The sequence below is a fragment of the Otolemur garnettii genome, unplaced genomic scaffold (assembly GCF_000181295.1).
Source record: "Otolemur garnettii isolate 467f Iridium unplaced genomic scaffold, OtoGar3 scaffold00104, whole genome shotgun sequence".
Taxonomy (NCBI): domain Eukaryota; kingdom Metazoa; phylum Chordata; class Mammalia; order Primates; family Galagidae; genus Otolemur; species Otolemur garnettii.
This window is the reverse complement of record NW_003852499.1, coordinates 1,983,978-2,006,987: the sequence shown is the minus strand read 5'-3', so window position 1 is coordinate 2,006,987 and position 23,010 is coordinate 1,983,978. Positions and strand designations below refer to the sequence as shown.

General features: G+C 52.3%; 2 protein-coding genes across 2 annotated transcripts; both read left to right on the top strand.

The window, feature by feature from the left end:
• Window positions 1-232: 232 nt before the first annotated feature.
• On the top strand, window positions 233-5,010 carry PTMS (parathymosin). Its single transcript, XM_003796395.3, has 5 exons — window positions 233-793; window positions 3,713-3,784; window positions 4,005-4,083; window positions 4,241-4,302; window positions 4,476-5,010. The coding sequence occupies exons 1-5, from the start codon at window positions 749-751 to the stop codon at window positions 4,524-4,526; spliced, it is 309 nt and encodes a 102-aa protein (XP_003796443.1). The 5' UTR covers window positions 233-748; the 3' UTR covers window positions 4,527-5,010.
• A 1,725-nt stretch (window positions 5,011-6,735) lies between these two features.
• On the top strand, window positions 6,736-12,264 carry LAG3 (lymphocyte activating 3). The gene is made up of 8 exons (XM_012809334.2): window positions 6,736-6,793; window positions 7,278-7,500; window positions 7,769-8,019; window positions 8,606-8,869; window positions 9,258-9,533; window positions 11,092-11,334; window positions 11,605-11,735; window positions 12,011-12,264. Exons 1-8 carry the CDS (start codon window positions 6,736-6,738, stop codon window positions 12,197-12,199), a joined length of 1,635 nt encoding a protein of 544 aa, XP_012664788.1. The 3' UTR covers window positions 12,200-12,264.
• The last annotated feature ends 10,746 nt before the right edge of the window (window positions 12,265-23,010 follow it).

The following is a 23,010-nucleotide window of genomic DNA, read 5'->3' as shown; positions in this document are numbered from 1 at the left end:
CTCCCGCCCCACCCCTAGGCAAAATCTCTGCGATTTTTTTTTGGGGGGGGGGCGTCAGTCGGATTCTGGCCGCCTCTCCACTCCGCCCGCAAAAGACAGACTCCACATTAGCAGGCAGTAGGTTGGGATTTGGAGAGGTGCCTCCGCACTAGAACCCCACCCCTTCCCACCTCCTCGCCCCACTCCTTTTTCTCCGCGGCCGTCAGTCTCTCCATTTCCCCCTCCTGGCCTAGTCCTCCCTCCCGACTCTCGCTCTCCCTCCCCTAGCTTTCATCCTCCTATCCCCACCTCTCCAACCTCCTCTTTCATCCCCCTCCCCTCTCCTCTCCTCCCCGCTCCCGCCTGCCCCACCCCTGGAAAGCCCCTCCCGTCGGACAGCGCCGCCTTATAAGCGGGTTGCCTTCCCGGGGGCGGCAGCGGCTGGTCGGCGGCGGCTCTGCTGTGCGGGGGCGGCAAGCCAGGACCGAGCGACCGCGGCCGAGCGCGCCGGCCACCGCCTGCACCGCCCTTCCGCCCGCCCTCCGGACGGCCGCAGCCCTGCGGGTCTCGGCTCCAGACCCACCCCCGCCCCGCCCGGCGCGCCTCAGCCGCCTCTTCCAGAGACCCAGCTTGCCAAGCGGCCGCCGCCGCCGCGCCGCCGCGCCGCCGCGCCAGGTTTCGGCCGCGGCCACCCTCCGCCGTCCAGGGCCCTTCCGTCTCGGCCCCGGGATCCCAGCTCCCCGCCAGCCCCGGCCCGGTCCCCGGCACCATGTCGGAGAAAAGCGTGGAGGCAGCGGCCGAGTTGAGCGCCAAGGTACGTAGGGGGGGTGGTGGTGGTGGTGGACAGAGGACGGCGGCCAGGACCCCGCGCTGCCCCATGGCCTGCGGCGGTCCTCCGCCCCAGGCCGCCCCCGACGGCCCTGCGCGGCCCTCGCTCCTGGGTCCCGGCGGACCCCACTCCGCCCTCCCCCCGCTCCCCAGCTTGGCGCTGCCTACCCCGCTTCGCGCGGATCCCGCCAGCGCCCTCTAGCCTCCCTGCGCGCGCCGCGCCGCGCCGCGGCTCCCGGCCTCGCCACTCTGGTCGGCGCCCGGCCCCCGCCGCCGTCCCCACCCCTCCCGGTCTCCACCTCGCCCGCTTCTATCCCGTCCGATTTCCCTTCCGAGCGCTCCCCGTCTCACTTTATCGGGGCCCCCTCCCCGCTCCCGGTTCCCGTCCCCTTCCCCGCCTTCCAGTCTGACCTCACCTTTACTCTGCTAAGCGGTTTGTGATCCTCAAGTGTAAACAGGACTCGCCCGGGAGGCTACTCCTCTTGGCCCCTCCCCTCGCGGCTCGACGGTCTCATGCTTCCCTCCTCTTGCTTCTCTCCCCGGGTGGCTACTGCCTCTGTTTTCTCACTCCCTTCCTTTGGTCCAGCTACATCCATTCCCTCTCCTACACTGGCTTTAAGCTTTCTTTTCTCTTCATCGTCCCCCTCCCACATACACATTTAAGGAATTTCGAATTCCTAAAAATCAGAAGAGGGGGCAGGAATAGCCTTAGAAAAAGCTGAGACTGGGCATTACATGGTATTACACCACGCTGTCCTTGCCCTCTTCAGCTGCCTTCCTGGGCCCCATGCCTTCGCCCTTTCCTCTCTTCCAGCCTTTCTGTAATTTCCCTAGGGAACCTGGGGAGTGTCGCTTTGGGAAATTAATGCGGCCAGGATGTGGGGGCTGGGAGCGGATCTTGTACATGTTTGGGGGATTGCTGAGGAGCCATCACACAGGTCTCCCCAAGGCCTGTGAAGTGAAAGCAGCAGCCAATGGGATTAAAGGCCGTGGGAGAGGGGACGTGTGTGAGATCCGCCAAGGTGTGCCTGTGTGGCCCTCTGATGGGCTGTGCAGTGGCATGTGACTTCACTGAGTAGGTGTCTTTGTATGTCTGAAATCCATGAGTGTGTGGGACTGCCCGTGTCAGTTACATGTGTGCATGTGGAAACGTAGATGTTCCAAAGCCATGTTGTCATTTTTTGAGTGCTGAGTGGCTTCACTGTGTTCTTGTGTGATTCCAAGAGTGTATCAGAATGGCCAAACACCAAACCATGTGTTTCCGATCGTGTGGGTGCTTCTCTGTAGCTGTGTGTGTGAACTGGTGTCAGCCTGTGTCAGTTTGTGTGCCTGTGTTGAGTAAATGAGGCCAGAGGGCTGTTTAGCGCAAGACCTAGGACCCAGGTCACATACCCTCCTGGAAAAGGGATCATGGAAGGACATTGACCAGAAGGACAGAACAGGGGAGGAGAGGGCCCGGCCCCTTGAACTTTGGTCTCTGGTATTCTTTCTCTCTCCCTTCAACGGCCCAGATGGGAAACTCAGGCTATGGCCATACATACTACACCCCCAGAAAAGCAGACGCATCCCTGGCTCTCCTGGCCTAGGGAAAAGCCCACCAGAAATGCCATACCAACCTGTGGCCAAGATGAAGACAGCACAGTGAGATGAAAAAGAAACCTAGTTGGAGTGAGAGGATAAAATGTTCTGTCCTCCCCTTAATGGGAGAAGAGAATTGAGTGCCCTCCACTCAGGCCTGCCATTTTGCACCAAGCCCCTCTCCTATCCCCAATCCTGTTTCAGAAAGGACACTCCCTTCCAGGGTGATCTAGTCACACAGAAAACTTCCATCTGCATGGAATCAGATACACAGAGTTGCACACCAACACTAGATCTGATCACACAGGGAACCTACTATGTTGCTCTGTGCCTGCCAGTGGTGGAGTAAGGAGAGGACTGGAATCTGAATTGTAAGGCTGGTGTAGTGGTGTCTATAGAGGGAACTCTCGTGTGCATTTCCTTTTGCCATATCAGACTAGGACATCAAGGGTATGCCTGCTGAGATCTTGAGGTGAAGGAGAGAAGAGTGGTAGTGTGACAGGAGGGTCCTCTAGACAGGTACCCCCTCCTTCTACATTCTGTCCCATCCCAGACACAGACCTTGTGTGTTTCTCTCACTTCACCTACCACGTCTGATACTCTTTCCCTTCTATGTTTCCTTTTTCCTATTTTACCTACATTTCAACTGGAAATGGCTACTTCTCATCCTCCCTTACCTGAATGCCTGTACCACAGGAGGAGGAAACTACTTGAACTGTTTTGGGGGGTGCTGGGAATGTGCTAAGATGCTGTCCCTATTCCTGTAGTGGTTGGCCAAGTGGAGCATGAGGATTAGGGAGACACAGATTGAGAGAAACAAAGGCCCTAGAAGCTGAAGGGGAAGCTGGCAGGGATGCCCAGGAGACACAGTACTCAGGAAAAGGCCCCAGAGGTAGACAAAAGGCAGAGCTGGCAGGCAGTTTGGGGGGGGGCACAGAAGAGGCAAGGGACATGGAGAGGGGGGTGGGGCACTGAGCTGCCAGCAGATGGAGGGGATTTGCTTTGCTGAGCTGAACTCTTCAGCCAGTGAGGTTTCAGAGAACTTGGAGGGGGTGGGGATCCATGATCAGTTACCTGGACTACTACTGCTCCCTTTTCTTCTTCACCCAGGTTCGTTCGGTCTTGGGCAAAGTGTGTCTGGTCTGAGCTCCTTTGTGGCCCTAGTATACGGACCCTAACACCTCTGTTCTGTCTTTAAGCTGTGGCTACCCTCTCCATTTCATACTCCTCTAAGCTCACTGCAGTGAGGGGAGAACTGGGGTTGCAGAGACTTAAGAGCTGCACACCATTTGTGGTGACAGAAAGGTGACCTCTTTCTCCCTTATAGGACCTGAAGGAGAAGAAGGAGAAGGTGGAGGAGAAGGCAAGCCGGAAAGAGCGAAAGAAAGAAGTGGTGGAGGTGTGGAGGGGTCAGGCGGGAGAGGACCACCCCTACCCCACCAGCTTCCCTCCAGTTACCTTCCTGGGGGCCTGGGCCTTTCCCTTCCCTAACACCTGCCATCCTCACTTCCCTATCCTGGGGCTTCTCCTAAGTCCTCTGTCACCCAAGCCTCTTTCCTCTGTGCTGCCAAGGAGGCCCACTGCCAGCCTGATTGTGCTCCCTCTCCTGCTCTCCACAGGAGGAGGAGAACGGAGCTGAGGAGGAAGAAGAAGAAACTGCTGAAGATGGAGAAGAGGAGGATGAAGGGGAGGAAGAAGGTGGGGAAGGGCAGGGGAGGCTGGGCTGGAAAAGTACAGTCTTAAAGGCATAGAGTTAGGGTGGGTTCAGAGACCTGAAACAGGGCTAAGGGCTACCACAGGGGGTCTCTGCTGTAGCTTCCTGCCCTTCCCCAATCACCCATTTCTGGCTCCTCAGATGAGGAAGAAGAAGAAGAGGATGACGAAGGGCCCGCGCTGAAGAGAGCTGCGGAAGAGGAGGTTTGGGCTGGGTTGCGGGGCCTGAGGGGCTTTCAGGGATGCAGCAGGGGCCGGGAGCCCTTTGGATTTGGACCCACATACTTGTGGTGGCATGGGCGGGGGCTGGCACAGCCAGACAGGGTACAGTCTCCTCTCCCATTTTACAGCTACCTTAACTCTTTCCCTCTGTACAGGATGAAGCGGATCCCAAGAGGCAGAAGACAGAAAATGGGGCATCAGCATGAGCCCCCTGCCAATGGGCTGGGGGTGGAAGGCCCCTCAGGGCCTGGAGGTGGGGGTGGGAAAAGACAAGTACAGCCACTCTTTACCTGGCTCCTGCCCTGGGCCCTTGCCAGAGGTGCCACCCTCTTCTTCCTCCCCAGCGTTCTCATTTCTGCCTCTCCACCCTCATTCTGCCATTGTCCTACACCCTGACCTGCTCCATCTGACTCCCCAGCTGGCCCCTGTTGCTCCTGTCTCTTTGCTCTCTTCCTTCTCCCTCCACCAGTCCTACTCCTCTGGAGGCCTCCTCCTTAACCTCTTCATTCCCCAGTCTCCTGCCCTGCCCCGTCCCTATCCTGCCTGTTCCCAGGTCTCCCTCAGATCCCCTCCTCTCAGACAGCGCCAGGCCGGGGTTAGGGCCGGGGTTGGGGCCAAGCCCCACAGCTGCCCCCCTCCCTCCCCTTTTTGTATAATTTAATAAAGAAATGGTCGCGCTTCTGTTTTTAACCCGTCTCCTGCTTTCCAGGGGTCCCATCAATGCAAAAAAAAGGGTAGAGGGAGGAGGGTGGCTGACCTCACACTCCATCAGGCTCTTTCCCATGGAACAAAAGCAGCAGTACACTCTACCAATCAAGATTCACAAAAACAAGAACAGCCCTGCAGGGGTGAACCAGAACCTAGCTCTTCTGAGAGTTATGTTCTGTTTTGGATTCTTGGGGATGCTCCTCCCCAGCAATACACACTTCCCTGCTAAACCACACAAGACCTAGACACTGCTGAGCCCAGTGGAAAGCCACCAGTCCTATTGTGCTGAACCAGACACACAGAAACAGGAAGTCCCGCCCCTGGACTGGGAGAGGGCTGGGGTAGGCCTAGGTCTCAGCTTCCTGAATCTGGATGCCTTCTGGCAAGTAGGAAGTGAGCTCCTTCCAGTCACAGTCATGCAGGGGAGAACTCCAGGGCCTCCTGTGATTCCCAGGTCTGCTGCTGGTTCTTATACTGACCCAGGGCTCCTGGGCTGGGCTGGTGTAAGGAGGTGTAGGAGTTAATCTGTCAGTCTGCCTTCCCTAGTCCCTATGCTTCAGATTTTCTTGAGTTTGATTTGCATTGCAAGATTGCTGCATTTTCCCATGTACCTATAATCTTTGTCCTCTCCTTAGTTCAGAACCTCTGGGTTGGAGGGAAGGACAGGGGTCTGAGCTGGGAGAAACTGGGGCTGACTGACCAACACCACTATTCCCAGCTCCCAAGGTCTGGACTACATATACAACTTTTACCTTTTATCCTTAACTTTGGCAAATTATTTAATCTCAGAGCCTTAGTTTCTTCATCTGTGCAATGGGGAGAAATACTAGATATGAGTTACTGTATGTTAAGTATCCAATACAGTCCCTAGTGCACAATGCAGGCTCCATACCATGTAGCTATTTTTACCTCTCACCAGTTGGCATGTTCTTCCCCAGACCTATGATCTTTTAAAAATGCCCTGAAGCTTCCTGTCAATATCTCCTGCCTGGAGACATTGTAGGGATGGGTGGGGGACAAGTCTACAGAGATGATGAAGTTCTGAGAGATTGAGGGAACAGCAGAGAGGATAAGTATCAAGGAAAGAACGTGCCAAGAAGAAAGTGTGAATACTGGGACAGCTTAGAGATGGGCAAGGGGGTTGTTCCAGGGAGAGATGGTTTGTGGAAGAGGGCAGAAGGGGATTGGGGGAGGGGGTGGTGGGGACACCCAGGACTGAGGAAGTAAACAAGGGGAGTGCCACCACAGAGGTGGAGGGTGATGCTGCTGGGAATCAACCCCCTCAGACTTTCCACTGTCAAGCGAAACCTGTAAGCCCTGGGTGTGGGGGGCGGCGACAAGGAGGGGAAGTGGGGAAGGTGGAGAGAAAGGACAGGGGCAAGGGCCCCCAGAGCAGCAGAACAGCATCCCTGCTGACAACCACCCTGACAGCCACTGATCCTCCACTCTTTCTGCTCTCTACTTCTACCCTGCCGATTCCCTGGTATACCCCCTCACCTCCCAAGTCAAGTCGGCCTGATCTGACCAGGTTTGCCCTGGATTCCAGTCTCTGATCATTGCTCCTCCCCACCCTCTCTCCAGCCCTCTCCAATCCCCCTTCCTCCAGATTCCTTTCCTCCACCTCCATCTCTGTGGAACTTTTTTGTCTCCCTTCTTCCTTTCTGACCTCTTTTTGGAGGACTCACCACGGCCCAGGCCATAGGAGAAATGTGGGAGGCTCAGTTCCTGGGCTTCCTGCTTCTGCAACTGCTGTGGATGGCTCCAGGTAAGGTGGGGATGATGGGAGGGTTGACCTCCAGACCCCAAAGGAAGGGGCAGTAGGGATCTCTCTATTGCCTCAAAGATCCTGAGGTTCTTAGTTGGGTGTGGTAGAGTGTACCTATAGTGCCAAGTACTCAGGAGGTTGAGGTGGGTGATGGCTTGAGCCCAGATACTGAGCTATGATGGTACCACTGCATTCTAGCCTGGGCAACAGAGTGAGACTCTGTCTCCAAAACAACAACAACAAACCAAAAAACAAACAATAAAAACCTCACCTCCCATGGTCCTTGGCTCTGTAGTGGCTCCTTTCTTGGGGATGATCCTTCCACCCCTAAAACCTCTCTTAGATTTTTCCCCTTGGCAGAAAAGGGAGAGAAACCCAAGCTCATCCTCCACCCTGTCCCTCTCTGGAAAACACTGAGGCTCCTTCTCTACTCCTAAGTCTCAGCTCACAGCTCCTCCCCTTGGCCTCTCTTTGGCTCTCCTAGTGGAGGCTCCAAGGCCTGGGTCGGAGGTCCAGGTGGTGTGGGCCCAGGAAGGGGCTCCTGCCCAGCTTCCCTGCAGCCCCACAACCCCCATCCGGGATGTCAGCCTTCCCCGAAGAGGAGGGATCACTTGGCAGCATCAACCAGACAGGTATGTGCCCCAAACCTGGGAAACAGATCCTCTAAGTCCAGCACCAATGGCAACCAGACTCAACCCAACACCCAAGCAGGCCCTCTGTCCCCTCCCCTCACGCGTCAGTCAATCCCTTTGAAGGCAATGTCTTAGCCGCCCCCACTCAGGCACCCTCCTGCCCTTCCTCTGCAGAATGGCCGGTTCGCACCTGTAACCCACCTACAGGGCCCAAGCCCATCCGGTTGGTGTGGGTCAAGAGATCTCCTGGGGCCGGTATCCTTATCCTCAAAGTGTAGTTGACTGCATCTTCTCTGACTTCTTCCCCCTTGAGCTTCTCAATTCCATTCTCTCTCCCGCGCAGGCCGCCCGGCTCTAGCTCGGCGGCGCCCTCCCTATACACGGTGCTGATCGTGACTCCCGGAGGCCTGCGCAGCGGAAGACTGCTTCTGCAGCCTCGCGTCCAGCTGCAGGAGCGCAGCCTCCAGCGCGGCGACTTCTCGCTGTGGCTGCGCCCAGTCCGGCGCACAGATGCCGGAGAATACCGCGCCACTGTGCGCCTCAGGGAACACACTTTCACCTGCCACCTCCGTCTGATCGTCGGTCAGGCCTCGAGTAGGTGGGGCGGGACGAGGGGCGACGGGTGGGGAAGAGGGCCACCGTCCCCGCCGCCCCGGGGCAGGAAGGGCTGCGGCAGACGCTTCGAGAACCCCCAGAGGGTAGAGGAAGCGGGTGGGGAGCCTGATTGAGGGGAAGGTGCCCTCAAGCACGTGTATGGGGGGCGGAGGGCCCTATGGAGAGATTGTGTCACCCTTGGAGCTCCCCTTCGCCTACCCACTGCGGGAGTGCCCTGGTGGAGGTGGGGAAGCACTTCTGGGGGACAGTGTGGAGGCTACAGTGATTCATTTCAGGTATATGTAGCTCAGGGGTGGCCTTGGTGGGGATCCTCAGGCTAGGCCTGGTGAAGGGGGAGGCCAGAGGATGCCAAGTCAAATTGAGGGAGGAGATGAGGAAAGTAGTCCTGGGGACTCTTGGGGATCCACTTTAAGTACTTCTAGGTATCAAGCACTGAGCTGAGTGGAGTGGGAGCAGACAAATCTAAAGAAAGGTCCCATTTCCAGGAGCTTCCAGCTTGGTTTACTTGATGTGTTGGGAGAGTGTTTCTGATAGAGCTGATCAAGTCCTCTTTATCTTTGCACAGTGACTGCCTTCCCCTCAGGGTCTCTCAGGACCTCCAACTGGGTCATTTTGAACTGCTCCTTTAGCCGCCCTGAGCGCCCAGTCTCTGTGCACTGGTTCCGGGGCCAGGGCGGAGTACCTGTCCAAGAGTCCCTGCATCACCACTTAGCAGGAAGCTTCCTCTTCCTGCCCCAAGTCAGCCCCCTGGACTCTGGGCCCTGGGGCTGCATCCTCGCCTACAGAGATGGCTTCAATGTCTCCATGATGTACAACCTTACTGTTCTGGGTAACTCCTCCAGTCTGCCTCACACTTGACCACAACCCCTTCCTGCCCCTCATCACCTCCCCGGCTTCTGGGTCCCCAAATCAGTTTCTCAGCAGTTAATTCTGGTCGTCTTTGCTCTGAGCCTGTCTGACCCCTTTTTCCTGAGACAGCCTTTCATCTGCCCTCTCCCCTTCTGGCTTTTCTTTTGGGCTCCCAGTCTCACTCTCTCACTGTTTTGCTGATATAGCCCACTTTCCTGGTTACTTAACATCCTTGGTTCATCCACCTTATTCTCTTTAGCATTCTTCAAACCATCTCCTTTACTCTTCTGTCCCTCATCCCATCCCAGTGCTCTGACCCCACTGCATCCCCACCTCAGCTTTAACTCTGGATTCCCTTTTTTCTCCAGGTCTGGAGCCCCCGACCCCCTTGACAGTATATGCTGAAGCAGGTTCCACAGTGGAGCTGCCCTGCCGCCTGCCTCCGGGTGTGGGGACCCAATCTTCCCTCACTGCCAAGTGGGCCCCTCCTGGTGGAGGCCCTGACTTCCTGGTGGCTAGAGACAATGGCAACTTTACCCTTCGACTAGAGGCTGTGAGTCAGGCCCAGGCTGGGACCTACACCTGCTGCATCCATCTGCAGGGGCAGCAGCTCAGTGCCAGGGTCACTTTGGCAGTCATTACAGGTCAGTTCGAGGTGGGAAAGGAGTTGCTCCCATCCCAGGACAGCAAGGACAAGGAAGGAGAGCTGGCTGGGCAATGACCAGGCAAATTCACTTCATGATGCCAAGCCATTGGGCACAAGTTTCAGAGGCTGCCCACTATGGTCTCCTCTTTTCTTACCCACATTATAAATAACTGAACTGAAAATCTCCCCTTGAGTCACAACATAAATGTTCCACTGTTCTTTATGGGACTCCCCTGCTCTGAATTGGCTGGAAGGTCTAGAAAGTTAGAAGGAGAGGTGACAAGAGTTTGAGTGGTTCAAAAGAGGTGGAGTATATTTGTAGAATCTTTGTCCACTTTGAGGCCAGGGCTTGGGTTAAAGTTGCAGGAAGTGGCCTGGATTTGGGAGGAGTTAATAAATCAGTTCCATGATCAGCAAATATTTACAGAGCAAGGGTTTTCCAAGACAGTATAAAACAAACAGAAAAAAAGGTCAGAAAGTATGTATTAACTGATTGGTAACTATCAGCCATGACAGATTAGTCATGTCTGCTGCACTCATTTGCGGCCACTGAATAGTAACACCACATGGTAGGTGATTAATAATGTATATTGAATGAATAAATGAACATGCTAACAAATAATACATCTCCTGAGGGCCAATCCTGAATTTCTACCTGCTTTCTGGATATCTCTATCTAGATACCATACCATCCCTCAGCATCACCCTGAACTCTATCTTTTCCTCACACCAAACCTCTGGCTGACTCAGCCTGTCAGTCACCACTGGTATTCCACTTACCCTGAAACCTGGCCTCTTCCTTTCCCACATCAGGTCAGTCAGCAAAACATACCAGTTCTTTCTGTCCAGTGACTTTCTGGAGAATCAACTGTTCCATGTACAAGAACTCCATGGTAGAGATGTTATTACCTCTGTTTTAGGGAGAAGGAAATTTCTCAACGTCACACAGCTGGGAAGTACCAGACTCAGGGTCTGAACTCAAGTGTTTCTGTCACCAAATCTTCACTCTCTGGTACATCACTCTCTGTCAGATCAAGGCTCTTCACCCACCTATTTCTCACTCTACAACTTTGAGAATGCTCTGTCTCTAGATCAGTGAGTCACTTCACTGTTCTCTATACTTTCAGAAAAGGGGATAAATTTCATTCAGGGGGACCACAGTGCAGGGGCACTGATGTGAGTCATGTCATGGATGGAAGCAGAAAAATTATAAGGTAGATTGGGGTCCAAGTCATCTGACTGACATTGAGGATTCTGGGCATTGGAGTAGAAAGTAGTATAAAAGAAATAGAAATGGTATTTATGTGGTCTTTCAGGGCCAGTTTGTGAACAAGTCCTAAAGGTAATAAGGATCCCAGAACGCAGGGTAGGAAGCTGAGCAGAGCATTATCCATGGTCTTGATAGGATTACTTTGGCCATGACCCCTGATCCCCTCCCCCAATCCACCTTATCAGAACCCAAGTGAGTCCAGGATGATTAAGACTAGGTATTGAACCCATGGTACCAACTAAGGGGGCTGGAATCCTAAAAGAGCTCTTACTTCTAATTTTTTCAGTGACTCCCAAATCTTTTGGGTTACCTGGCTCCCTGGAAAAGCTGCTTTGTGAGGTGACACCAGCATCTGGACAAGAACGCTTTGTGTGGAGGCCTCTGGACAATGAGTCCTGGAGGACCTCCTCAGGACCCTGGCTGGAGGTGCAGGAGGCCAGCCTCCATTCCCAGCCCTGGCAATGCCAGCTGTACCAGGGAGAGAGGCTTCTAGGAGCAGCGGTGTATTTCCCAGCACTGTCTAGCCCAGGTTTGAGGCCTCAGTGGGTCACAGCCCAAACTCTAGAGCAACAGTCTTGATTCCCCTTCCAGAACACTCCCCATAATCCTCATCCCAGTGCTTTTCTTTCCATTAAGGGACTTGACCTAGAGCTCTTGCCCAGGACTGACCCACTTCTGCCACTAATTAGCTAAGTGACCCTGGACAAGTTTCTTAAACTCTCTGTGGTCCTCACTGAATCTGTAAAGTGTGAGGGAGTGACAGCCCTGAACTATGCCTAATCCTGTATTTTCTCCATAGGTGCTCAGCACTCTGGGAGAGCCCCAGGTGCCCTCCAAGCAGGCCACCTCCCTCTCTTTCTCATCTTGGGCATCCTCTGTCCACTCCTTTTGGTGACTGGAGCCTTTAGCCTTCATCTTTGGAAAAGACCGGTGAGCCAGGGACACACGCTTCCCCAACTGGCTGCCTCTCTCATCAATTCTCAGAGTGCTATCTGACACCCTTCCTTGGGAAGATGACCAAGGAAGATGGAAGATCCTGGACTTGCCTTCAGAACCACTGCCCCCCTGCCCCCACCTCTAGTTCCTGGAGAGGCCTGGAGTAGGGGGTGGCACCAGATGGGGAGGGCAGAGTTGCTGAGAAAAAAACAGATGGACTCAGATCCTTCTGTTCATCCATCCTCCTCTCTCTCTATCTCTTCCCACAGTGGCGACCAAGAAGATTTTCTGCCTTAGAACATGGGATTCACTCTCCTCAGGCTGAGAGCAAGCTAGAAGGCCAGGACCAAGAGCCAGACCTGGAGCCAGAGCCTGAGCTGGACCCGGAGATAGGCCCGGAACTAGAGCCGGGGCTGGACCCAGAGCTGGAGCCAGAGCTGGCCCTGGAGCAACTTTGACCTGAAGCTGAAACAGCCAGCAGATCTCAGCAGCTCAGTCCAAATACACTCCCTGTCAGCAGCAAGCCTGCGTCTGACTCTTTCTTGTCCAGGGAAGGTTCCTGTCTCTCCCCAGCCTCTGGGGGCTCCCTACTCCCACTCTAGCCTCCTAACCTACTTTCCCCAGCCAATCTCCCTCATCTTCCCCTTTTCTGTTTCTGGCTGCTTTGTTTCTTCCTTGGTGTCTCTCTGTCTCTGTGTCTGTCTCTCTCTCTCTCCTGGGTAATTATTTTTCTGAAGCTCCAAAAAGCTCTCGCCCCTTACCTCGGCAGCCCCCTCCTCTGTGCTTCCACCCACAGCATGCTGGCTGCCCTGGTTTCCTTTATATTTTTGTCCCTCTGGCCACCCCACTTCACACTCAGCAGCTGCACTTCAGCACTTGCCCTGGGCCCCTTGGCTGCAGCAGATGTGCACATATGCTCTCACGCACGTGTGCACACTCACACACATGCACACGTGCTACACAGAGGATCCCAGCCACCTTAAGACCTCCAGGAGATTCAGCCTTTCTGGGCGGCAAGTTGAGGTTCCTACTTCTGCCCCACCCCCTACCTTCCTCAGCCCTCAGTGACTTTTCTAGTCCCAGGCATGAGAACACACTGCCACCCAGTGGTCACTCCTCATCACACCCCAGTGGAGGTCCCTGGGCTGGCTGTGCCAGGCTCAAGGAGAGTTAATGCTGCAGCAGACAAGATGGGGGAACAGAGTGCTGTGAGTGTGGGCATTGCTTTTGCATGCTCTATGGGAAGCTATCACATGTCCTGCCTGTGCACCCTTCAGCGGAGGGCATGAACAACGCATGTCTCAGGATTCACAGCCCTAGCCCTATAATCCAAGTCTGACAAAGGTGGGGGCTGTGAACATTGGCCTGGACACAGAGAAGAGAAACCAGCAAGAGAAACCACCAGGAGCCCTGGCTCCTCACTTCAGCTCTGCTGATATGACATGGCCCTTCCCCCTGAGCCTCTTTCTTCACCTATATCAAGTGGGATAATGATAATAACCCACTAACAGCAGTTGTGCATATCAGATACTAAAAAGTCTTGTAGACATAAGGCATACTGGTCTGATCACCCATTAATGAAGGAGAAAGCAGCTTGCTTTGATCATGCTAATGATGATATTGAAGATCCCCAAGCTCACTTCTGCCTCCTCTCTGTCTGTCTCTCTTAGAAGGAGGATTCTCCTGGGCTATTGTGATGGCCTTTTCAGCAGAACAGACATGGCCCCAGTCCACAAAACCCTGACATCTGGATTGCCCATAGGGACAGAGGCACCCACCTCCAATGGTGGACTTTAGTCACAGACAGCTCTGCCAAGGGACTTTAGCCCTGTACAGGAGGACAAAATACTGAAATTGGGTGGGAGAAAGCTTGCTGGGATGGGAGGTATATGGTGGCAAATGCATGTAGTGTCCCACTGGGCCTGTGTGCTGTGCATAAAGTGACACAGACAGACAGACCATGAGGCTTAAGACCTGTCCCTGTGTAGACCAATGGACAGGAGCTTAGGGACAACAGAGAACGAAGAGAGGGACACCTCTGAAAACTCCATAATGGACGATTTAGGGCATCCTGAGGTTCTTTTTTTTTTTGAGACAGAGTCTCTTTTTTGCCCTTGGTAGAGTGCTGTGGTGTCATAGCTAACAGCAACCTCCAATTCTTGGGCTCAAGCTCTTCTCTTTTTTTTTTTTTTTTTTTTTGAGACAGAGCCTCAAGCTGTCCCCCTGGGCAGAGTGCCGTGGCATTACAGCTCACAGCAACCTCCAACTCCTGGGCTCAAGCGAGTCTCCTGCCTCCGCCTCCCAAGTAGCTGGGACCACAGGCGCCCGCCACAACGCCCGGCCATTTTTTGGTTGCAGCCGTCATTGTTGTTTGGCGGGTCCGGGCTGGGGATTCGAACCCGCCACCTTAGGTGTACGTGGCTGGCGCCTTAGCCGGTTGAGCTATAGGCGCCGAGCCCTCAAGCTATTCTCTTGCCTCAGCCTCCCAAGTAGCTGGGAATACAGGCGCCTGCCACAATGCCTGGCTATTTTTAGAGACAGTGTCTCACTCTTGCTTAGGCTGGTCTCCAAGCTGTGAGCTCAGGGCAATCCACCCACTTTGGCCTCCAAGAGTGCTAGGATTACAGGCGTGAGCCACTGCGCCTGGCCCGCAGTCTAAGGTTCTGACTTCAGGGTGGTGGTAACTCTTGCCGCTCTTCTACTTGTCAGGAGTGGAAAAGTAGCACCAGAAAGAGGAAGCTCTGGCACTTGCCAGGGATAATTGCACTGTCAAGTAAAGTCCTGAAATCCCTTTAGGAGTCTCCATAGCATCACTCCCACCCTTCACCATGGGGTGCTGACAGCTACTGAGAAGACTCCTCACTTCCACCCCAGGACCCTGCTCTCCACAGCCTTAGTGGAAGCCCCCATGTTTTAGGAGGGCAGGGGTTTCCTGGAAAGTTCTGTAGGTGGCATTTTTCCTTTCTACTAGATAACAACCTATGTTCTTTGGGTTTATGAGAGTAGACACTGAAGAGTCACTGGGGCCAGCAGGGACTTCCCCCTGCTGTTTCATGAAGGAGACAGGGAGGGAACAGAGGCAGAGCAAAGCACCACCTTGTTCCTCCACCCCTCTAGAGAAGAGCAGAGCAAAGGCAGAAGCAAAGAGGGGCATGAGGGCTTGTGCATACAGTGCTTCTCTATGGGATCGCTCCTGGGGTGACAGTACTACTCCCAGCCTTCTCTCCACAAGACCCCACTCCCCATCCAGCAGGATAACCTCCAGCCCTTTTCCTGTCCTCTAAGGGCACCAGGAGCTTTGGGAAATTTTGTGGGTGTCTCCAAGTTTATCTGTACACCTGCAATTTCCAGACTGGAGTCCTGGTGGGGAAGGGGTGTCAAGAGGTGGGAGGTCAAATAGCTTTAGCAGGTGGGTGGGAATCATCTCAGGTCCTTGTTAAAGAAGAAAGGGAGAGCAGGCATGGTGGCTCACGCCTATAATCCTAGCACGAGGCACATTGATCACTTGAAGTCAGGGTTTCAAAACCAACCTGAGCAAGAGTAAGACCCTGTCTCTACTAAAAATAGAAAAATGATCTGGGCATTGTGGCAGTTGCCTGTAGTCCCAGCTACTCAGGAGGCTGAGGCAGAGGATCGCTTAAACCCCAGAGTTCAAGGTTGCTGTGAAGTAGGCTGATGCTACAGCGTTGTAGTCTGGGCAACACAGCGAGACTCTGTCTAAAAAAAAAAAGAAGAAAGGGAGTTGTACAAGTTATCTATTGCTGTATAACAATTTGAAATCATATCACTCTCAAATTAGTCACTTAATGAGAAAGGAGGGAAATTATTAATTTAAGGTAATAAACACATTATCTCACATGGTCAGGAGTCTAGGAGCACAGCTTAGCTGAGTAGTTCTGACACAAGGTCTCTTATAAGGTTATTGCCAGGATGTAGACCAGGGCTACAATCATCTGAAGGCTTGGCTGTGGCAGAGGATCTGCTTCTGAGACAGCTCACTTAGCTGGCTGCTGGCTGCTGGCCAGAGGACTGCGCTCCTCCAAACAAGGAGACATTGTCCCTCTTGCAGCCCCACCTGAAAGCAAGGCCAAGAGAGGGGAGGGGCATCTCTGAGGATTCCCAGTTCTCCCATGGGCCTGGCAGCCTCCTGCTGCACATATTGTTTGCTACTGAGAAGTTCCAGAGACCAAACAAGGCCCAAGACCTTGGCTAGTCAAGTGTATCAGGCAAAAGGCCATACTGTGGGCTTCAGACCTATGGTTGCATTTGCCAGGGCTTCCCTACCCTCACCATCCTCTCAGTTCCACAGGGTGGGGCAGGTCAGGGTTTCTGAAAGGCCCCTGCTCACCATCCCTATCAGGCAGAGGTGCTGGGAGGTTCAGGCCTGAGCCTCTGCTGCTACCTCCCTTCAAAGGAGGTGAGCAAGGAGCTTAGGGTTCCCCACGCAGGCTCAGACCAAAGTGGAGTTCCCCCTTTGAAGGGACCGGTGTTGGGGTGGGGACTGGTTCTGCTTTGTGGCTGACAGTTTCTCCAAGGGCTGCAGGTGTCAGCTGGCTGAGCCAGGCTAGGCTCTGAAATGTGCCTACTCAAACCTCACTCCTATGGGGTGAGGGAAGCCCAAGGACTACCCTCTGAAAGTGACAGAAAGTGGTACTTGAGCCAAGGGAAACGTGGTTGGGGTAGAGATGGGGGTTAGTCTTCTTGGACTCTGCTTCCCACAGAACAGCCCCAGTGATTCCTCCCCCAATTTCCACTCCAAGCCCTGCCCCCACTCCCCTTGGTAGAGGGTGTCAGCAAAGCCAAAGATGCTTCTGGTAAGGAGGCCACCACCGGGTTGCACCTGGGGCTTTCAACTTTCTTACAACACTGGTTGCCCTACAATCACCCAGTCTCCCTCACTGTGCCAGCCACTATGATGCTGGCTTCCATCTGTTCCCCATCTCTTTCCCCCTGCTCGGCCTCCTCCCCCTCCTTCAGCCTGGAGACAGAATTCATGCAGCAAAAACAGCTCTCAATCAGGAACCAGGAGACCTCTGGAAACCCCCTGTGCACTATGCTTTTAGTTGTGTGATAGGGCAGATGCCTTATCCTCAGTTTTTTCTCCTGTAAAATGAGGAGAATAACACCAGAAAGGTCTGGTAGGTGTAAATGTATGTGGAAGTGCTTTGGAAATGGAAAATTTTTCTGTGGATGTGAGAATCATTGGGATGCTAAAGCCTTAGAAGTCCCAGATGAGGCTATTGGTCTCAACTCCTCCATTGTCATGAGAGAAGACTCCTTGGAGTTGTCTCCCCGCCTTTCTTAATGCAGAGGAGAGGCAGGGTCAGGAGGGTCAGAATTCAGGCAGTGGGGTCCAAGTGGGTAAATTCAAACCTCAGTTCTGCCAGTTACGGTTACTAGCTCTGCAACCTTTAGCAATTTTTTTTTTTTTTTGGAAGTTTTTGGCCAGGGCTGGGTTTGAAACTACCACTTCTGGGTTGAACCCACCACCTCCAGTATATGGGGCCAGCGCCCTACTCCTTTGAGCCACAGGCGCCACCCAAACATTAGCAATTTTTACAAACTCATTCAAGCCTCCCGTTTCCTCATTTGCATGGTCTGGAGAATACTACCTATCATTCTTGTGAGGATGAAATAAAAGACATGACCATATTAAGCACACAGCAATTCTAAACAGTCCCTATAAACTCAAGCTTCCTCTTCCTCTTTTCTTTTCCTGTCTGTAAATCCTGGAGGGCTGCTGACCCCTAAGAACCCATCATCACAGGCAGTCACAGGTCATAGACCCAGAACTGGCAGGCCTTGCATGGTCTATCTGGTCCACGGGGTACACAGTGGTAAGGCCCAAAGCTAGAGCCAGCCTTTGGAGTGCTTTTGATTGATCTACCCAATGTTAAACAAAATCATTGCCAACATCATAATTAAGAAATATTATATAAATGTCTGGTTTTCCACCTTCTCTCAAAATTTTGGCAGAGCTGGTCTGACCCCTATTGTCAACTCTACTGGAGGTGCCCTTATGAGCTGAGGTGGGTACTCTTCAGTTTCCCTTAGATCCACCACCCATCCCTACTATTCATGCCAGGCTACTCTTCTCATCTCATTACCTAGCAAGCAGGCTGTGATTTAAATTTGTGGCCTTGGCTTGGTGCCTGTGGCTCAAGTGGCTAAGGCGCCAGCCACATACACCTAAGGTAGTGGGTCCAAATCTAGCCAGGGCCCGCCAATGATGGCTGCAACCAAAAAATAGCCGGGCATTGTGGTGGGCACCTGTGATCCCAGCTACTTGGGAGGCGGAGGCAGGAGACTTGCTTGAGCCCAGGAGTTGGAGGTTGTTGTGAGCTGTGATGCCACAGCACTCTACCCAGGGGGACAGCCTGAGGCTCTGTCTCAAAAAAAAAAAAAAAAAAAAAAAAATTTATGGCCTTGCCCCTCTGCTCTAGGCCAAACCCCTTCATTCAATAAGTATTCAGTAGCCAGGGCACGGAGGGAGGGAGGAATGAGGATGCAGAGTTTCAGCTGGGGAAGATGAAAAAGTTTCATATCGGCTCAGTGCCTGTGGCTCAGGTGGTTAAGGCACCAGCCACATACACCTAAGGTAGAGGGTTCAAATCCAGCCTGGGCCCACCACACAACAATGATGGCTGCAACCAAAAAATAGCTGGGCGTTGTGGTGGGCGCCTGTGGTCCCAGCTGCTTGGGAGGCTGAGGCAGGAGACTTGCTTGAGCCCAGGTGTTGGAGGTTGCTGTGAACTGTGATGCCATAGCACTCTACCCAGGGGAACAGCCTGAGGCTCTGTCTCAGAAAAAAAAAAAGAAAAAGTTTCAGATTGTTGCACAACCATGTGAATGTGTTTAAAGCCACAGAGCTATACATATAAAAAGGGTTAGGACTGGGCGGTACCTGTGACTCAAAAGGGTAGGGCGCCGGCCCCATATGCTGGAGGTGGCAGGTTCAAACCCAGCCCTGGCCAAAAACTGCAAAAAAAAGGTTAGGGCTGATATGGTGGCTCAGCCTGATTAATTCCAGCACTCTGGAAGGCCTAAGCAGGAGGATCACTTGAGGCTGGGAATTCAAGACCAGCCTAGGCAACATAGTAAGACCCTGGGTCTACAAACACAAAAGATCATTCAGGTATGGTGGTGTGAATCTGTACTCCCAACTACATTGGAGGCTGAGATGGGAGGATTGCTTGAGCCCAAGAGTTCAAAGTTACAAGGAGCTATGCTCATACCACTGTATTCTCACCTGGGTGAAAAGACCTTGTCTCTCTCTCTCTCTTTTTTTTTTGAACAGAGTCTCAAGCTGTCGCCCTGGATAGAGTGCTGTAGTGTCACAGCTCATAGCAACCTTCAACTCTTGGGCTTAAGTGATTCTCTTGCCTCAACCTCCTGAACAGCTAGGACTACAGGCACCCACCACAATGCCTGGCTATTTTTCTATTGCAGTTGTCATTGTTACTTTAGCTGGCCCCAGCTGGATTTGATCCCACCAGCCTCGGTGTATGTGGCTGGCGCCCTATCCAGTGAGCTATGGGCACCACCAAGACCTTGTCTCTTAAAATAAATAAGTTGCCAGGGGCAGCGGCTCACACCTATACTCCTAGCATTCTGGGAGGCAGAGGTGGGTGGATTGTTTAGGTTCAGGAGTTTGAGACCAGCCTGAGCACAAACCAGACCCCATTTCTTTCTTTTTTATTTTTAGAGACAGAGTCTCACTTTATCATCCTCTGTAGGGTGCTGTGCAGTCACAGCTCATAGCAACCTCCAACTCCTGGGCTTAGGTGATTTTCTTGCCTCAGCCTCCAGAGTACGTGGGATTACAGGGGCCCACCACAACACCCGCCTATTTTTCGCTGCAGTTTGGCTGGGGCTGGGTTTGAACCCACCACCCTCAGTATATGGGGCCAGCGCCCTACCCACTGAGCCACAGGCACCACCCACCAGACCCCATTTCTATAAAATAGTCAAGCGTTGTGGTGAGTGCCTATAATCCCAGCTACTTGGGAGGCTGAGGCAAGAGGATTGCTTGAGTTCAAGAGTTTGAGGTTGCTGTGAGCTATGATGCCACAAAGTTGCTATGAGCTATGATGCCATAGCACTCTACCCAGGGTGACAGCTTGAGGCGCTATCTCAAAAAAAAAAAAAAAAAGAGAGAGAGAGAGAGATAGTCTCAAAAAACAAAACAAAGCAAAAATGAAGAAATAAGTAGGGTGGCACCTGTGGCTCAGTGGGTAGGGCACCAGTCCCATATACTGAGGGTGGCGGGTTACAACATGCCCTGACCAAACTGCCAACAAAAAAAATAGCCTGGCGTTGTAGAGAGCACCTGTAGTCCCAGCTACTCAGGAGGCTGAGGCAAGAGAATCACCTAAGCCTAGTGGTCAGAGGTTGCTGTAAGCTGTAATGCCACAGCACATTACCAAGGGCAATAATGTCAGACTCTATCTCTACAATAAAAAAAAGAAAGAAAGAAAGAAAAAAGAAGTAAGTAAATAAAATGGTCAAAATGATAAATTTTAGGGTGGTGCCTGCAGCTCAAAGGATTAGGGTGCCAGCCCCATATGTTGGAGGTGGAGGGGCCAAACTCAACTCCGGCCAAAATTGCAAAAAAAAAGATAAATTTTATGTATATTTTGCCATAATTAATTTAATATCAAAAAGTGTAATATGTAAAAAAAATACTCAACAAGCATTAAAGGATCTACCAGGGCCAAGGCACTCTGCCAGGGTGCTGAAGGGTATAGTGCTAAGGAGATAGACAGGGTCACAGCTGTAGCCTGTGAGCTAGACACTAAACAATGAATAACTTCATTACAATTAGACTAGTAAGTACTACAAAGGGAGAAGGGCAGGGTACTGGAAGATCTTATCATGAGGGAAATTATTTCGACTGAGGAACCTGAGTAGCCTTCTCAGACAGTGGAGAGGAAGTTAGGCACTGGCAGATGGTACATTTAACAAGATACAAATAGCCCCAATCTTGACAGTGGGGTACAGTGAGGTGCTCCCTCACCTCTGAACCCACCTTTGGACTTTGCTTCTTTTCTCCTCTTTCTCTCTATCTTTTTCTTTTTTCCCTCCCCACCCTTCCCTCCTCCCTACCCTGTCCTCTGCCCCCCTCTCCTTCCTCTTCCCTTCTCCTCCCCTCCCCTCCATTCACCCCCCACCTTATGACCGATTATCAGATTTGTTTCACATGATTAATAACTTCCATTCTTGCTTAAGCCTCTATTACTTTGGGCTTCTGTTTCTCTTGGCAGCAGAACCTAAGGCTTCCCATACACACTTCTCACCTTTGAAAGAAAGCTTCCCCGGTGATGAGATCTCCCAGCACCCTGCACTTCCCCCTTTGTAGCACTTGTCCAATTGTAATGAAATTATTCATGATTTAGTGTCTGCACAAGCTAGAGCAGTGCCCATATCTGTCCCACTCAACATGACATCCCCAGCACCTAGCAGAGTGCTGTGGGTTGATGGACACTTAATACTTGTTGAATATATAAATGAAAGTGGAGAGGTTTGGACTAGAGCAGGGCTCCAAATTTTAAATGCCAGCAGGAGCCGGCTAGTGACCTGTAAGTAAGAAAAGCAGGCACACTGTGAACAATGGAGAGGGTGTTTGCCTTCTAGCTCTCAGGAAGAGAAGGGTTGAGGAAGGATGCCACCACACACTCCCTTTAAGGAGCAACTCAGAGGTTGCACCTAACATTTTTGCTTATAATCATTAGCCAAATTGAATCACCTGTGAGAGATCAAAAACTGAAAATAAAAAGATTATTCCGAGACAAGGTTCTGTGTGGGCAATTGTGGCCTTTATTCCATCCTTTGAGGGCAAGCTGAGTTTGAGAAAGAAGTCAACACATGGATAATGGTGGATGGGGGGTTTTAAAGGTTGGAAGGGTGTGGGGATTGGCCCATTCACCTTTCTTAGGTGGGACATCCTGTGGGGAAGGGTAGGGAGTTGGTCCATCCACCTTTCCATGGTAGGACATTCATTGGGAGGGTGAGGGTTAATCCATTTAGGTGGGTCCACTCTATTTGGGCAGGGTTCCCATGTTTGACTCAACTTGGACACATCCAGCCTTGGGGGAGTCTGTTAGGTATATCGTAAATCTGGGTAGCTAAGCCCAGGAGTTGGAGGTGCTGTGACCTGTGATGCCACAGCCTCCACCAAGGGCAATAAAGTGAGACTTTGTCTCTAAAAAAAACAAAAAAAAATTGAGGGTTCTGTTACTATGAAGAAGGAGAAAAATAGATTTGATGGAAACTAAAGAAATAGTTAAGATCTTAAAGAATGAACAAAAATTACCTGTGTGGTACCCAGAATTTCCCTGAGTCCTTGAGCCCACGAAGGGACGAACTGAGACACACTCCGATGTAAAAGCAAGAGGCAAGCTTTATTTGGCAAACTCGAGTTCAGACCCTCCCTTGACAAACATACCAAGGAAGGCCCCAGCCTAGGGGGTTGGAAAGTTTTATAGGGTACAGAAAGCAAGAAGGGTGAAGAAGGGTGGGGTACATTTTTGATTGGTGGTCGGGGTATGGGGAAGTATGGGTGATTGGTGGTCAGGGGTTGGGGAAGCACGGGGAGGCTCTGGATTGGTACAGGTATGAGGGGTGGGGGATTTCCTAACTGGGGTCTTAGGGTGGTATGAAGCAAGAAGGGTGGGGAGCACTTCTGATTGGCTGACTGGGGTGCTTGATTTGGGGGAAAGGCCAGGGTTTTGGGGAAGCTGAAGCTTATTATCTAAAATGGCGGCGGGGGCTCAAAATGAGGAACAGAACTTAGGCCGTAAACAACAAAATGGCCCTGGTCTGGCCCTCTCACCTGGATCAGTGGTTCTCAAAACTAAGGTTGCCCTGCAGACCCTCTGGAGTCCCTGAGACCCTTTCAGGGGGTCTTCAAGGTCAAGCTATTTTCATGAAAACAACAGCGTGACTTTTTGCCTTTGTAACTATGTTGACATTGCAATTATGTTGCAAGAGCCATCTGGGCAAAACTGCTGCCTTAGCACAAATCAAGGCAGTGGCAGCAAAACATACTATAGTCATTGCATTCTTCACTGCCAGGTATTTGCAGTAAAAAAGGAAAATAATTAATATCAGTTTTACTTAAGAATATCCTTGATGGGGCGGGGCACAGTGGCTCACATCTGTAATCCTAGCTTTCTGGGAGGCTGAGGCTGGGTGGATTGCCTGAGCTCACAGACTAGCCTGAGCTAGAGCGGGAGACCTCATCTCTATAAATAGCCAGGCGTTGTGGGGG